Here is an 18033-nt window from a genome sequence, read left to right as displayed (position 1 = left end):
TCTGAAGGATAAATACATATGTACAACCTCAAAATTAAAGCAAAATGAATTCTGTCCAAAATGGCTTATCAGGGTATTATTAAAAAGTATAAATGATAGAATTTTTTAAATTCCTGACCCACCCTAAAATCTGTCTCTGAAAACACTTTAAAATAAAGAGGAAAACCCAAAGTACACTATTGGTAAAGTCAAAATAAACAGAAGGTTCTTTACATCAAGGTTATTTGAGAGCCAGAGTCGTGGATTTATTAAGAGCAACAAAGCAACATCTCCCCACTAATTGAGGAGTTGAAGCAGTCATGGTGGGGTAAGGGTGGGGGGGGGCAGTCAGGCTACAGAATTTGGGCAAGAATTTGAAAACAAGTATTAAAACACTTCATACTATATTTATGGTATCTGTTTTTCTCAGATGCATTAATTTTATATAGACTATAAAATGCTTTGCATGTCAAGATTTCTTTAACCCATTTGTAAGCAAGCACTATTCCTTGCTAACCATTCTTTATATGTCTCAGTGGCCTAACATGCACATCTCTTAAAATCACCTGTGAAGAAAACAGATGACTAGTTGAGTAACATACCTGGTAACATTACAGTACCATCCTGTTCCAGTGTTTCAGGGCTTATTCTTATGGCTGTCATGCTGTGGTTATTCATATCTCTATACAATAAATAACCCTGATAACAACAAAAAATTTTGCTATGTTATATGTTAAAATATTTTTTCATTAACCACTTAGTAGAAAAAGTAGCCATAGAGGTCTGTATTACAGTTTTTTGAGGTACAATAATACATCAATATTGATGTCTAAAATACACTAAAGATTTAAAACAGAAGAACCTGAGTATATTGATACTTTAATAAGAGGAGGTATTATACACCACTGAGTATCAATGTAACCTATTAATTCTCAGATACACCACACAAGACAGTAAAAACATTTTGGTTATTTTGGTCAAAATTATCATATCACTTGCCAAGTAAATAATAGAAATGACTGCTGTTTCCTTCACAAATATTTAGGTTAATATTTAAAAATCAGTAGTGGTTTTAGATAGAATGATATGTCATTGAACATATTTCTGTAAATGTATTTCCCATGTTATTATTTGTTAGATAAAATACAGCAGTGGCAAATAAAAATTTGATATTTTACACCAGGTTATGTTTTAACAGACAATTACTGAGTAATTAATTTGATATTTAAAATTTAATTTCAAAATCTCCCCAAAAGTTGAGTAAGATTATTTTTCATGCGACAATAATTTTTTTAATTTTCAGAATGCTTTCAAATATCTTTTTTCATCTGATGCTGACAACAAACTTTGAGCTAGGCAAGACAGGAGTGCAGGGACATCTTTATTCTATATTCTGCCACAGGGAAACTTGGGCTTCACTTCTCAGGAAAGGATAGTATAGAAATAAACACTTCTGGCCCTCTGACCATCATTCATTTGCTTCATCATTCGTTTGCTTCATGCATCCAACTGCTGACACGCATTTGGCCATGTCAGTCAGGTGATGAGATCACGCATTAAGAGAGCGATATGGGCCTAGCTCTTTTCTCTCATTGGTGATACTCTGCATGATCCTCCATGCAGGCAGCTATCTACTGGGCAGGCCACACACTGTTCCCTGGAGTGTACTGATCTAGACTTAGAATGAAGGAATTTGTGGTAAAAAGCTCTAATTTGGCTTTGGGTCACAGTTACATTCCTAATTCAGATTTGTAAATGATAAAGGTGGTCTCTGATTCTTAACTAGAGGCTCTCTTAAACAAGAACTCCAACAGAAGACATACTTGTTCCCATTTTACAGCTAAATCACACAGGATCAAATAAATTAGCTGAGTTGTCCACAGACACACAGCTAGTAAGAAGCAGGGCCAGACCTAAAAGTAAATCTCTCATGAATTCTAAGTCAATGTTCTTTATACTACACCATACCATTGTTATAGTCATATTATTAAAAACTATGCTCTATCTGTTTAAATAGAAGTGATATTATTTATTGATTAAACAAATATGGACCACATATTTTAAAAGATAAGAAAGAAAAGTTTGGTTTATTGTGGATATTCTCCTACCTGAGCATACCCTAACCAAGACTTTTTTTCTTTTCTGTTTCTGATGCGAGATGTAGAATTATATATATGGCCCTGTGAAACAACAAAAGTTAGTTCTATCAACAATTTTGTAATTAATAATCAGTGAAAAATAACATAAATGGATGAATGACATTTAATATGTATGTTCCATTTTGATTTTCAAAGAAATAATATTACATCAACATTAGATGGTGCTCTAAAAATAAAGCAAGACGCAAACAGAACACAATTCAGTATTAGACATAACTTCCACTATGATTAAGAGCTGTAAGGAATCACCTACCCTAACTGTTCCACTGTATCCAGAGCCTATTTTGTATAATCCGTCTTTGCATAACAGATAAAGAAAAAATCCATCATTCTGAAGTAGACATTGATCATCTTCATCAACAGATATTTCTTTTAATGGCCACTTGTGCATTAAAGCTGCTTTCTTAATGCCATTGCTAAACCAGTCCTGAATTTGAATTTTTCCCACCAACACTGCCTGTACACTTCTCTGTAGTGAATTTAGTATCATTGGCACCTAGTCAAGAGAAGAAAAACACAAAAAGACATTTTTAAATGTCTCAAACACAAAACAGACAAGATAAAGATACTTTATTAATATATCATCATTTATAAGAAAAAAATTATTCAGAATGATCATGTTTAGCCTGTCAGTAAAAAGTACCAACTAGAAAATCTATAAGAAACAATTCTCAAGCAAGACAAAATAAAAATGTAAATCCAAAGAATATTAATTTGTATTTGTGACCAAAAACACTGAAATATGCATCTTTCTCCAAAACACCAGGCAACCAGTACTACGTATGATTTTAAGTTTCATAAAATAAAACATACTAGATTAGTAAAAAGTATGAATACTGACATACATTTTTTGTATTAGAGTGCACTCAAGCCAAAATGATATCTTTGGTATGATATGTATATCCATTAATATACTTCATGATAATGAAGTGCAAAATTAAGCATAAGAGAAATACGGCTGCTTCTACAGATGAAACAAAATTTCCAGTATTTCTCTTCTACTTTGCTTCTTTATTACGCCTAATACCCATTAACATCAACAATTTTCCATGATACAAAAATTTAACTGTATGAATTGTGTATTCATTCAGCATTCATTTAACCAATATTTATCAAATATCTATTGTTTGTTGTAAATGAGTCCTCAAAAGTTACCAGCATGGGACCAATACTCGGCCACCAGAGAAAACTCCCTGGCTCCTCATTTTTTGCCTCTCTTTCACTGCCCAAGGATGGCTGCCACACATCTGACTACAGGGCAAGACCCTGGGGCACTGTACTAGCCCCAGTTCTCCAGCTGCACTGTCCAATATGGCAGCCACTAGCCACATGTGACTACTGAGCTCCTGAAATGCGGTTGGTGTGACTTAAGATGTGCTGGAAATATAAAATACACACTGGATTTTGAAAACTTAGTATTAAAAACAAGAGTATAAATTTTCTTAATAATTTTATATTGATTACATGTTGAAATTATTTTCTGGATATATTGAGAAAAATCCATTATTAAAATTAACTTCATCTGTTTCTATCTTTTTAATGTGGCTAATAGAAACACTTAAATTACATACGTGGGTTACATTATATTACTATTGGACAGTACTGTTCTAGAGGGTAGAGATTTCAGAGGGATAACTAACCCACTGTTCACAGGTATGTTCTCTTCCCCTTCGAGTTCTAAGGCCTCTGACCCAATCAAAATATGGAGCTCTTACTTTTATAAAACTTTTATTTATGTATATGGTTGGATACTACAAATTCTCTCCCTAGAAGAAACTACGTTAAACTTAAAACTATTTTATCTAGAATCAATATCCTTATATAATATGTCAAAGCTTCACTTTCAGTTTTTTTGTTTTTGTTTCAGATACTTTCTATTGGGTCTATTATGAAAGATGATGCTCCTCCTCTCTTCCCAAATCCTCAGAATTGAGCTGTACAATAATTTCTGGTTAAACCAGTAGTCAGAGGTCATTTCACTATGTCTGTGTGATCATGGTTCAGAACTGAGCCAACTGTATTACATACTACATTTCCCTTATATAATTTTTCCTTTTTCTTCATCGAGTCAACAATTGCCCTATTTTTGCGTTTGCTAAGTTTTTTCTATACCTACCCCTAAGTGCTCCTCATACTCCTCTCAATAGAGTCAAACACATCATTTCTACTTTTTCCCCTTGGCAACATCCCTCAAGAGGCCCTGTTCCAGTCTAGACTAAGGACAAGGGCAGGCACAGAGGTTAAAAATGTTCCATGCCTTGCATGTTCAAAAGCATCTTTATCTTCCCTCAAACATGACTGACAATTGAGCCAGATATAGTGACATCATTTTCGCTCAGAACTTTGAAGGCACTGTTTGTTATTTTCTATGCCAATGTTGCTTTTGAGCAGTCCAATGGCATTTTGGCATATAACCTGTCCTTGCACTCTGGAACATTATTTTCCCTTTATTGTCTGTTATGATTTTGCAACGTTATACCTGGTGTGAGTCTTTTGCCGTTCATTGTGTTGGGCACTGAGGGTGTGTTCTGTCAATCTGAAAATAAGTATCTTTGGTGGATGGGAATTTTCCTTATAAAGCTTAGGTAATTTCCTCCTCTCTGCTTGAATACCTATTAGATATTGGATTTTCTGGAAGGATGCTCTAATTTTACTTTATGTCACCTATTTTCTTTCTCTCTCTTTTTTCTATTGTCTGGGGACCTCTTTAATCTGAACTTCTAACCCTTCTACTGATTTTCATGCTGCTATCTTATTTTTTTTAACCTGTAAAAACTTTGTTCTGAGGTTTTTTTTAAATACTGCTGTTTAATGTAAATAATCATTTTCTCATCCCTCTTCAAAATACTAATTACAGTTTTCTTAGAGCTTTTCTGTTCCCTATACTCTTTTCATCAAAGTTTCTTTTATTATTATTATTACTATGTTTACTGATTTGGGGGATTCTGTCTTTCATGTTAGTCTAGTGATACTTGGCTGTGCACTTATTTTTAAAGAGTAAGCGACTAAAAATCTGATAGGAAGCTGCTATGAATGGATAGGGTGTGAAAGATAGTGAGCTCACCTCAAAATGATCATACTAAGTTTAGCAGTTTCATTGGAGGATCTCCCAGACACCCCCCTGCCTCCACCAAATGTCCACATCTATACGTCTTTTCTCACTTTTTCTCCAAAGAAGGATCTGCCAGTCTTTTTCCTAGAAGCTATAAGCCTCACCCCCAGTGTACTGGGAACTCAGTGAGGATTAAGAAATTTCATCATCGGGCGCTCCCTGGTGGCGCAGTGGTTGAGAGTCCGCCTGCCGATGCAGGGGACACGGGTTCATGCCCCAGTCCGGGAAGATCCCACATGCCACGGAGCGGCTAGGCCCATGAGCCATGGCCACTGAGCCTGCGCGTCCGGAGCCTGTGCTCCACAATGGGAGAGGCCACAGCAGTGAGAGGCCCGCGTACTGCCAAAAAAAAAAAAAAAAAAAAAAAGAAGAAATTTCATCATCGATATGGAGACTTTCACTTAATCTCCATCTTCAGCCTGGCTCCTCAATTCCACTCTCAACTGTGCCTGGTTTCCCCTGGCCTCTCTGGCTCAATTTCTTTAGACAGCAAACCTAACTCTTAGGGGTATGAGAGAAGGACAGCTGACTGGCTGGGAAGCGTAGAGGAAGGGCTCTGGGGTTCTCGAGCTTTCATTACACAGACTTCCAATCAATTTTTAGCTCTTCCCCTCACCACCACTTTCCAGGTATTTATTACTTCCAATTCTAAATCCTATCTATAGTTTTATGTGAAAATCAACTTACTTTCTATGGGCACTAGCCTCTTGAGAAGCTTAAGTTTAAGCTCTCCCCAATATTTATCTTCTAAAAATGTGTCCCATTCTTAAAAGTTTATACTTTAAAAAAATCCTTTATTATAATCTTAGTGTAAACTGCAGGGATGGAGGGGAGAGCAGAAACTAAAGTGTCTTCAACATGGCTCTGTTTCTCTCATGCTTTCTAACAGGGTATTAAAGTTTTAAGAAAACCCAGGGCTACAATCAGAAGTCTCAGATATAGCCCTTTTCCTATCCTGTTGATTTTCTCTCACCGACACTGTGGCAGGACCTAGAGAATTTATTCTGATAAACCAGACTTCCTTAAACTGAGGATACCAAGTCATTCACCAATTCTGGAAAATCTTAGCCATTATTTCAAATACTGCCTCTCCACAAATCTACCACTGCCTTGCGGAACTCAGGTTGTAGTGATACTTTAGACTTTCTCATTCTCTATCCATGTTTCTTATTTTTCATATTTTGTCTCTCTGTGCCGCATTCTGAATAATTTTTTCCTCTTTATCTTTCAGTTCACTGCTCCTATCTTCAACTGTATTATCCACTGGTTAACTCATCCTTTAAGTTTCTAATTGTAAGTATTTGGTTTTTCATTTCCAGGAGTTCTAGTTGGTTCATTTTCTGACCTGATTACTTTTTATATACTTATTCCTTAATAATACTTTTGATACTTAATAATAATACTTTAACTATATTGAATATGTATACACATATATTTTATACTCTATATCAAATAATTTCAATATATACAGACTTGGCAAGATTGATTCCGCTATATTTCTTTCTACTAACTCTCAATGACGGTGCCTTTTTTCTATGTCCTTTTTGTTTGTGAGTTCAGATACAGCAGAGTTGTGTTTGTGGGAGGCCTCTGAAGTAGGGGGTTCATCCCTCCAGAACGGATTTTAGTCTCCTTCAATAAGGCACCTTACAGTACTACTACCAGCCCTACCTTACTTTAAACTCTCAGCTTAAGCTTGTTGGAACAAGATAAATAATATGCATTTGGATTCCAGAATAATTTGAGATGTTACAGTTATACATTTTCAGACTTTTCTCCCCCCAGTCATAGCCTGGCCAAGAGAGTTTTGTGAAATGAAGTAGGTAGGTGGAATGGGGCCAAATCATGAAGAACACTATGTGCCATGTTAAGATAACAGGTTTTAATATGGCGTTTGGCCTGGAGTTGGGTATGTAGCGACGGGGCAGGTCTACAGAGAACCTCGGCTGTGGGTTCAGGGGATCAAGAGTTTTGTGCAGCGTAGTGCTTGAGCATAATATTGCAGTCAGACAGATACGCGTTCAAGCCCTGTCTCTGCCATCTGGCAGCTCGCTACGCTATAACTACACTAAACTTCTTCCAGCCTTCAGTATTCTACTCTTACTCTTATTTTCATGCTTTAGCACATGGATACCAAGAACATTCTCTCTCTACACCACCAATACCAACACCTCCTCCCTCTGCACTGGCTAGTCTCAACTCACTGTTTAGATCTCATGTCATAGCCTCTGGAATAAATCTACATAAAAATAAATCACTGGATTCTAATAGGTACATGTGTTTATGGTCACTATACTTTTAAAATTTGGCATTGATATTTGAATGTTTGTGTTTATTCTATTAAAGTTTTGTAAGTATTTTTATATTTTAAGCATATATTTAAACTAAAATTTTGCTGAACCCTCACAGCACAGCTGCAGAATAATTCAGAAATCACTGAATTAGAGGGACTTCAAAATAAGTAAGGACCATAAAAACGGAAAAGAGGACTTCAGGCAGGACAAAAAGAGGGAAAAGAATAAGAATAGAAATGTAGAGTAAGGAGACTGCTCGTATTTGACAAGGAAAGTTCAAAATCACTGAGTAAGTCACAGAAAATAGCCCATTTACCCCTTTTGCTATCTTTGGCCCACTAATACCGGGACTGAGGCATCCCTTCCATGTGTTCTGGAGGTCATCCAAGGGGCCAGAGAAAAGCACATAACAGAGACTTAAAACTGCAACTTCTTACTCAATTTCCAGAACAGTCCAAAAGAATTAAATCAAGTTTGCCTGTAAGTAGGGTTATATTTCCCACTATTAACAAGGATGAGGAGCTTATCCCACAACTGCATATTAAAAGTTCAAAATGCTATACGTGAAGCTGAAGTAGTTCAGAAACAAATCAATTCATGAAAAACTATAATCAATCAATCAAAAATACAGTAAAAATGATATATCCTTTTCTTTCAATACAGAAAAGATATTTAGAAACTATGAAGGAATTCCATACTTGAAAATTCAGGGCAAGATGGGAGGCGGGGGAAGGCAGAGAGCAAGGCAATGCAATGAAAACAGAGGCTGTAATGCTGACACAAAGACCAGGTTAAAGATTTAAGCTTTTGCCAAATTTCACTTTATTACCTCTAATGTCACAGAGTTAAACACATGTAACTTAGCTCAAATAGCTTAGATTATTTATATATCAACCTTGAACACATCAAACCACTATACTGAGTGAGAAAAAGCAGACACTGCTTTGACAGAAACTCAGGTGAAATTGCAACTTGGCATCCTATCAATTTCTAAGCAGCTAGAGATATGAAATACCTGAATAGTTTGGCAAGCATGGCTGCCATTGTTGGTGAGGATAGCAGAGATGGCCTGAAGTGTCCTTCCTGTTTCTCCCCAAGAAGCCACCAGACTAAAGAGACAAGCACAGGAAAGTGCTGTCAGAGACTGTCCTGTGCTGTCATTCATTCCAGTACTTCGAACAGTGATTTCCAAAAGGAGCTGGAAGAGAGACTCTGTGGATAAAATAGAACTCAATTATATTCATTTAACACACAGAACATTATATGGTATCTGTTTGTCTGTTTATACCTTGCCTCATTATAAAAAAATATTTAAGGCAGTTACAACACTTACTTTGCATTAGTTCCTTTCTGGTTACCCTTTCCGCCCAAAAGTTAGAATATTTATATAAAAATGACCTTGGAGAATATTTAGTGAACTCCTTATTTTTGTAAATGAAAAAATGGAATCTATCCAAAATCATTTATAATCATTACATTTGTAATCATACATGTGTCCAACTGTCTGATGCTAAATTCCATAATAACAGCAACAATGTTTATATTGATCACCCCTATATTATACACTCTTAGCACAGAACATAGAAGGCGCTTTACATTTAAGTGAATAATTGAGAACATATATTCTAATCTTAAACTGAACAGAAAGATAGATATAAGGGAAGGATTTTTTTAAAAACACTGGACAATTTGTAAATCAAATCCATCTGCAAAGAGAAGTCTGATGGGGCTTCCCTGGTGGCGCAGTGGTTGAGAGTCCACCTGCCGATGCAGGGGACACGGGTTCGTGCCCCAATCTGGGAAGATCCCACATGCCGCGGAGCGGCTGGGCCCGTGAGCCATGGCCGCTGAGCCTGCGCGTCCGGAGCCTGTGCTCCGCAGCGGGAGATGCCACAATAGTGAGAGGCCCGCGTACCGCCAAAAAAAAAAAAAAAGAGAAGTCTGATGTATAATAATCATCAAGCTATCCCAACAATAAAAGAGATACAAATATACATATATTTCTATGAGTAACATGAAAAAAAGCAATGTGGAAAAAGTGTAACTAATGTGCCTATGATATTAAATCAAAGGAAAAAAGAGACAGATTTCAATACAAATTTCGATTTAAAGAACCAAATTACCACTTACACCTTTGTGCCAATTAAACAAAATAAAAAGTATGAAGTGCTGATAAACGCCTGAACAGAAAAGTAAGTCAAAGCAGTGAAGAGATCAGAAAGGTAAGCATTGGAAGGATAGAAGAGAGACCAAAGACAGTATAGCAGCATTTGAAACTGTTAGTAAGAAAGTAAAAACAAATTAATCAGGAGACCTAAGTTTTGACAGAAAGAAGACGATTAAGCTAAAGCACATATTATAATTTTAAAACCCAATATTAAGAAGAAGATCTATTTTGAAAAGAATAAAGGAGAGGGAGTATTTATGTATAAACTGAATATAAGAGAAAGTATACAACAAATGATAGAAGACAACAAAATGGCAGAAGATCTAGGAGGAAAGCAAGGATTAGCATGTTGTTCAAAGTAAGATATAGGATATACTGTTTTAGTGGATATTTTAAATACTTCAATTATTTGCTAATTTACAAACCAGAGCTAAGGTTAACTAGCAAAATATTCTTAAATAAAATTAATTAAATCTTCAATAAAATGCCATGAAGTCAAGTAGTACATCATAATAGTAATCGATCACTGGTGCTACAGTGACAATAAACAAGGTGCCTGCTTTGTAACATATGCAGCTTTATTTGGTAGTAGTATTTCATAACATGGTGAATTGGGGGGCTGTTGTTGTTTTTAAAAATCCTCAGCTTATTTTCATGGCCAGTACTCCCCCCACCAACTAAAACAAAGCAGTAACAAAACAAATGGAACACAAAAACTAATCACAATACATGACCAAAAAAATAACAATCTGACATGTAAATTAAAACCATATAATTAGGTTCTCACATGTGGGTCTAACATAATCCAAATAGCCAAGTAGAGAAAAAGGACCAAACTCTAATCCAGACCAGCAGTGTGGTCCCCAGACCAGCAGCATGAGCATCAGCATTACCCAGAAACTTACTCCAAATGCAAATTCTCAGGTCCCATCCCAAATCTACTGAATCAGATACTCCACACTTAGGGCCCACATATATGACTCAAACAAGCTAATGCTTGAGATTTAGAAAACTCTAGACTCTTTGAAGGCCCACAGTTAGCATCAGAGAAAAGCAATTAACCTTCAAAATTTAGCTTCCATCTGTATTTCTCTTCCTTAAGAGTCCCCGTCCTGCTTACAGGATTATGTGTTGAGCCTAGGTCACGGGCATGAAAGGCAGGCATTCATAAAATTCAAATGCACTTTACAAAAAGCAAACATTTTTACTTAATGGAAGTTGCTACTAATTCAAAAGCTTTATCTTTAACAAAAATAAATTTTTATTTATCATGAACGCAAAAGAAATGTCCTCTCTGTTTAGAAACTAATTGTGTTCTTTTGGGTTGGTAGTATTTGTTCCCTCTTTTCCTACTTTTTTAACTCTCCAAAGTAACATGTAAAGTTAGACAAAGTCAATGTTAGCTATTTTGGCCCAAGGTTTATTAAGAATGATTTAAGTTCATAGTGACTATAAGGCTTGAGGATTATTTCTGGGTTCCAAGAATTTATATTTTGCTTTTCCCCATCATAATAATCAGGAAATGACTGTGCATGAACTATAACTCTTAAATCATAACTCCAGGGGAACACAGCAAAGTTACTTAAAATTTATACCCCTGCTGTTTCAGCACCATAAGCAAACAGAGATTGAATTACAGGCTGCTGTATGTGCTCCATAAGAGAAGCTCTTTACATTTAAAGGCTTCATTCAATGTGCCTAAGCTCTTACCTAGGACCTCGGGTGGCTCTGACTGGAGGCCTTCTGGCTGCTGACCCTGAAGCACGTTAAGCAGGGCTTGGAGACTCCTGAGGCACAGGGATGGATGAGAAAATCGCGTCTCCTTGATCAATTCAAAAACTTCACAGAGTCCAACCTCAATGATCTATTTAAGATGAAAATAAAAATTATACTTTATAGCATGTGAGCTAATAACACTTCTCAGGCAGTAAAATCGGTACAGCTTACTTCCACAGCAAATGAGTAATGGTACAATATTTTAAAGGCAAAAAAGTCATCACATAAAAAAGAGTAAAACCCAGTGTGTTTAATTTCAAGATTTAGAAAATCATCTGGTAACACAGAAGGTTAAAAAATAGTGGCACTCCCAACACAGCCATAAATAAATAAATAAAAGGAAACTGTCGAACTGTTAAAATATATATATATGTAGTGGCACTACTTAAAAAGTAGTTTCAGGATAATGAAGCCATAATAAAACATCATGAAAATGGTTTAACAGTGAACTAGGTACTAGACTGCATTCACTCAGAAAAAAATAAACTATTAATTTACAAAGTTCATTTGGCTGTTCTCATGTCAAAATTGGCACTCTTCTGTTACGTTAATTGTTACTTATGACCAGAAAAGAAGGCAATATAGTACATATGGTGAAAAGATTAAAAAAGGAACTTTTCATCTTAGCCTTTCCTATATGGTACAATCACCATATTATTATTTGTAGATGGTGTCCCTTATTCTTGTAGGATTACTTTAATTATCTTATTCCTCATCAGGACCAAGAAAAATATAACTCAGTATCTAGCAAAAGATAGATAAATCTGTAACTAAAGACTGAGACAGCAAATGTGATGAACTGGTATAAGGAAATACTTTCAGAGGGCTGACAGAACAATAGACAATGCAATTCCATTTCTCAGTCAATGTCAACATTTTGAAAAGGAAATGTGTAAGATTTTCTCAAGAAGTGTTAAATTATTTGGAGAAGAAGTAAGTAACAGAAAAAGTTAAAGCTAGATTAATTAGTAGAAATGCATCAAAGCATTATTAATTCTATTGAGCAAGACAGAAGATATTCTCTGCTGAGATCTGTACATTAATTCATATATTACATAAACATTTTAAGTACTTATTTTGTACAACTTGCTACAGGAGATACGAGATATATTATACTAGACCTTGTTCTCTAAGAGTTTATAATCTAACAAAGTAAATGAATCTTATATATAATGCTTATCCAGTCCAGACCTCTTTTATAGCACTTATTACGTTATAGTGTGACTATTTTTGTTTCCATTTTGCCAACTAAACTGGGATCTCCTTGTGGACACAGAGTATATCTTAACTAATATCTCCCATGACTAGCCCACTGCCTGCACATGATAGGCAGACAACAAATATTTATTTACTCTCTCAGCTGTGTGCTAAAACCCACTGCAACTTGTCCGACAAGGGTTAAATCAACTGCAGGCAAGTCAGTTGCAGTTCTGATTACTATCTGCAAGGTTTCTGAAGAATACAGATATGACTGAGAAGTCAAAATAACTAATAGGACTGTCTTTAGAGAAGTTATCTAAAATCCTAGAATACCTGATTATAGCTAAGATTATAGAAGTGCTTGTATAGAGTTTCAATTAATTAAATGGAAATGAAAACTTGCCATTTCATATAGTTTATTTTCCTGAAACAGACTAGAAAATAAAAACATGCTGTCCAAGATTTCCATCTGTTTATGTCCGTACAGGAAACAAATCTGAAGTCAAAGATCTCCTGAGTACAATACAAAAGTAGGGCTCTATTCTCAGGCCAGTAGGAGACTACTCTATCCATCAGTCTTGAAGATTGCTTACTCTACCACTACCAATCATGACTTTTCATAATTCAAAGAATTCTTCACGGATGACATTTTTGGCTAGAGTTTCTTTTTGTAAGTAGATTCCTATAGCAACAGAGAAAGTATTGAACCTTTGCAAAAACAGTAAGGCTACTTACTGAACATATTCCCGAGCTGTCTCTCTAATAAGTTTAAGGTATGATAACAAATGTATGACAACAGGTAACTCAGGTGGGCTGCCCAGGAGCAGAGCACTAGATGGCTTTCGTGAAAAACACTCATAAAACGTTAGTCAAAACGATCAAGACAAGGAATTACCCGTCTGTCTAGGTTAACCACTGTGATTCTCGCTTATCATCTTATCATCTTAGTTCGGTGTGGATTTTTTTTTTAATAAGGGGGAAAACTAATTCATTTCCAGAACTGTGATATGTATTCACTATACAACAAAATAAAAATCAACCTCAAGTTTTCCAATCATATTTAGCTTTGAATCATTGAGCAAAGGAGCACAACACGTTGTGAATTAACACTTTTTTCTGAGGTTTGGCTGAGAGTATTTTACTATATGTACAAACTTTGAAATTGCACTTTACACTTTGAAGCCTGTCTTATAGTCACTGAGAACACACTATATGTCCTCCCTCAATATTAGGAAGGAAGAGTATAAGGACAAAAAAATATATAATACTGCAAATACAATATGATTTCATTTGTGCAGAAATAAATATATTTTTAATGTGCATATACAAAAATGTTTACAGTGGGTATTTTTGGTTAATAGGATTTTAGAAATAACTTCTAATGTAAAATTTTCTTTTCCTTTTTATAAAAATGTTCTCCATTTTTTCAAATTATCTACATTGATTATGCACTGCCTTTATAAATAGCAAAATAAATGATTAATAAGTTTGACTGCTAAATAGAATAGTTCATTATAATAAGATAACACACTAAGCACTCAATATGTGCCACGATAAACTATAACTAACCACCAAACACACGGTCTTCCACTTCTCTTCATAAAGTAGTCTTTTGTAAATTTACTGAATGTTATCTTTACTGTTGCTTTCAAACAATTAAATCCTGAAATCTCTCTGTTATACTTGAAGGAACACAAAACCCAAATAATTAACTGGTACAGCTAGTCCAATGTCACTGTTGAGAAAAGTGAGGCAAAAACATATTTGGCCAAAAAAAAGTCTTCTGAGGTTTTATTTTTCTCTCCTCAAATCACGTATTTCCAAAGGTGGCATTATTATTTCACTAACAAACAATAACATAAGCGTTTAGATACATCATATTTAGATTTAATATTAATAAACTCTTTGCCATTAGAAATTATATCTTCTATTAAAAACTCCTAGAATCAGTTCTAAGACTTACAGAAAACATTTGAACAAGCTCAAAAGGAAACCAAAAGTAGATTTACATATTACTACAGAGTGAAGTATACTATCTTTAAAATTTTCTTCTCTAAAGTAAATATTTGGTAGAGACATCATTTACAAATAATAAAAATTAAAAATCTAGAGAGGAGTGAGAGAAGGGAGGAAGAAGAGGAAGGCACGGGGGCGGGAAGAGGAGAAGAATTCTGCTCCTCAGAAGATCCAGGTGTGAAATGTCTAACCTCCTAGCCTCTAACGCACCTAACCTCCTAACCTCTAAATTTATCTACAGCTTCTACCACCTTCTTCCCTTCTCTTCACACCCAGAGGAAAAAGTGCTCTTACAACTTTTCAAAGCTAATTTAGTTTTTAAACAATGTTCTTGATCCCACCTACTGCTCCATCTCTAACAATTTTGTGTCAACTTCTGTCACCACACTAAGTCCCAAAACTGTATGCCTAGCTGGGACCTTTCTTTTGAACTTCAATCTTACATAGTGAGCAACGGACATCTCACAGCTCCTTTACACTCAGTATGGCCAGAACTAAACTTAATCATCGTTCCAACAAAGCACTGTTTCTCCTCCAGTTCTTTCTCTTTAAGTAAATGGCATCACCACCTAGAAACTTCAGAAATATTTTTACATTCTACCTTCTCTTTCAGCCTTCATAACCAACTAATTAACAATTCCTGACAACTCTACTTCCTTAATATTTCTTTTATGCCAAACACTGCTACTACCCTAGTTGCATCCCCCATGAACACTTCAGACGACTGCAATAACTGGCTCACTGGTCCCTTTGCTCTAGTCTCCCCAGCCTCTAGTGGATCTGCCTTTCCAGCACCCGAGTAACTTTAATAAAATACAAGTCTGATCATAGTCTTTTGCTAAAAATCTTTCATGTTTCCAAGTTACCAGACAAAATCTGAAAATGGCTGCATGACATTTAAGGCCCATGATCCCGTTCTCTACTCTTGCCCTATTCAGCCAGTCCACTCTAGCCAAAGCTGACCACTTGTGCTTTTGTAACGATGCCATTCTCCCTGCCTGCGGGTGCATCTTCAGTCAGTGCTACGTCCTTACTCCACCGGGCTCCACTATACCTTGCACACCCCTATCAATCCTTAGGGCACTGGACATGCCTGCTAGACATAACTTTCTTTACGGTGGGGATTGTTTCTCATCATTTTGTTCTCAGGGCCTAATAGAATGCCTGCTACAAACTGAATTTACTGAATTAAGAAGTATATAAATGAATCTGTGTACATCTATAACTTTTAACAAAATATGAGGCATGACTAGCCTCAAATAAGTTTGGATGGGAAATATGAATCCTAATATTCATATTAGGATTTTAATATTACTATTAAAAAATTATGCAGCTATGAAATTTGGAGCGCTTTAGAAGATCTGGAAATCAGATCGTGAAAGACAGTTTGAGCTGGGTAAAAACTGTGTTTGGTAAGAAAGGTATACTTTTAAGCGGGTGGGGGTACGAAAGTACTATTTTAAATGATTACTGACCTGCAAAAAAACAAAAAGCAAAAAAATCTGACAAGCAAGGTCTACATCAGAGTCAAAAACAATTTAACTAACTTTTAAAAGTCAAGAAGGGAAAACACAGAATTGTATCAAAATGATACCTTGACAACAAATAAAAACTGTCTTCATTATGTGAAATAAAAAAGAAGCAGGAGACAAAGAAACATCCGCAAGAAAAAGGAAAGCGACAGCCACACATTCAGGAGGAGCAAGAGAGAAACAACAAAGAAAAGGGAGGAACTGACATGAAAGAGCATCTGGAGCAGAGGCACAGAAATGGTCAAAAGGAAAAGAAAAAGTCCACATTTCTCACCTGCTCTCACACTCCCATCACCTCAAACCCTAAAGGCTTCATCTCTTCTTCTGTGCCCTGCAAACTGCTGCCTAAGACCTGAAAGTTTCACTCCCTGCCCTGCCCCCACCCATGGCATTCTGACTACCTCTGCATAAAGGCATCCCATTGTTCCTTCTTCTCTGATCTCACTGATTGTCTAGAGGTTTCATTTCCTTGGATATGAAGTATTTCTTAATAAACTGATGAGTTCCCTGAAAACTAATGAAATTCATTTGGACCTACACATTTTCCTGTTTGCACGTGATACTTACAACTACAGCTATCATTTATTGAGCACACGTGCATTTATTAACTCTTTGAATCCTCACTACTACCTATGAGATAGGCATTATCCCCATTTCACAGATGACAAAACTGAGGCAGAGAGCGGTCAAACAACTTTCGCAGCATCACACAGCTAGTATTTTTAATGGCAAGTTTGAACTCAGGCAGTTTGACTCTACTTCCCATATTCATCACTATACCCTGTTTCCTGACAGGTCAGTACTTGATGGAAAACTCAATATTAATTACTTGAGCTATTTGCTTTTCTTCTACTTTTCTTGTAAAGATCCCTTTTTGACTCTGCATCTTTTAACTCTGTTAATCATGCTAAAAATTCACTGTCTTAAGAATGCCTGATATTTTATTTCTTTAATACTCATTCATCCTGATGTTTTAAAACAGCCTAAGAATCAGTTGTTCTTGATTGTGCAGTACCTTTTAAATCGACTATAGTTTATTATTCAAAATCTGCATACCTGTGTGAAAGGTTTCTCTGGGTCTTTATTTTCCTTCCTAATGTTGAACCTAAGCTGAGTGATTACTATAGTACAGTGGGACCCACCCACACACAGAATGGAATTCTTATAACAAAAGTATACTTGATTCCTTCATATCCCCATATCCTAACTTAACAATGTATTTTTCCTCAACCTCCCCTAATTAAGCATAAGAAATCAGAATTAGAGACCATGCTCTTTACCTGGAGAAACTTATATGGAAAAGATGAGCCTGTTTGTTTTAAGTTGAAGAAAGAAGCTAGTAGAGAAGGTACAGTTAAGGACACTGGAGAGAAAACGAGTAAGGGGAAAAGGGTCCCAAGAGGAGATAAGGACATTTGAAGGTGGCTGATTAAGAGGCTGAGGAACTTCACAAAACCTCTACTACTCTATGAAACAGGAAGCAAGTCAACTGCTGAGAATAAGGTGAGAAGACCCTGACAGTAATGATAAAGGACAGTGGTGAACTTATGAAGAGCCACCATGAAATGTACAAAATAAACAGATCAGGAACACAGCCTCTATCTGGCTTCTATTTCCAAGTAGTAAAGTAAGTATTTACATGATATCTTATGTATGCATATAAAGAAGTTTTCAAGGCACAATTTTAAGGTATCCATTTAGTAAAAAGACAATATACACGAATCATTTATGATAAAGGAAATCATTTCAAAATGTCTGTATTTAGAAAAAAAACAAATGCATAAATCATTTATAATAA

The 18033-nt window shown here is 35.8% G+C and overlaps 1 protein-coding gene across 14 annotated transcripts in view; it reads right to left on the bottom strand.

The window, feature by feature from the left end:
* Positions 1 to 18033, bottom strand: part of MYCBP2 (MYC binding protein 2) — a 273870-nt gene that overhangs the window by 211620 nt on the left and 44217 nt on the right. For all 14 annotated transcript variants that reach the window (XM_049700955.1, XM_049700957.1, XM_049700945.1 and 11 more), the window contains exons 4-8: positions 11422 to 11575; positions 8560 to 8756; positions 2392 to 2634; positions 2088 to 2159; positions 582 to 678 (exon numbers count right to left, since the gene is read on the bottom strand). In XM_049700955.1, the coding sequence (XP_049556912.1) occupies positions 582 to 678; positions 2088 to 2159; positions 2392 to 2634; positions 8560 to 8756; positions 11422 to 11575 (763 nt within the window). The remainder of the gene's footprint in view (positions 1 to 581; positions 679 to 2087; positions 2160 to 2391; positions 2635 to 8559; positions 8757 to 11421; positions 11576 to 18033) is intronic.

The sequence above is a fragment of the Orcinus orca genome, chromosome 18 (assembly GCF_937001465.1).
Source record: "Orcinus orca chromosome 18, mOrcOrc1.1, whole genome shotgun sequence".
In the NCBI taxonomy this organism is placed as follows: Eukaryota; Metazoa; Chordata; class Mammalia; order Artiodactyla; family Delphinidae; genus Orcinus; species Orcinus orca.
The sequence above is the reverse complement of the archived record's forward strand: the minus strand, read 5'-3'. Positions and strand labels throughout refer to the sequence as shown.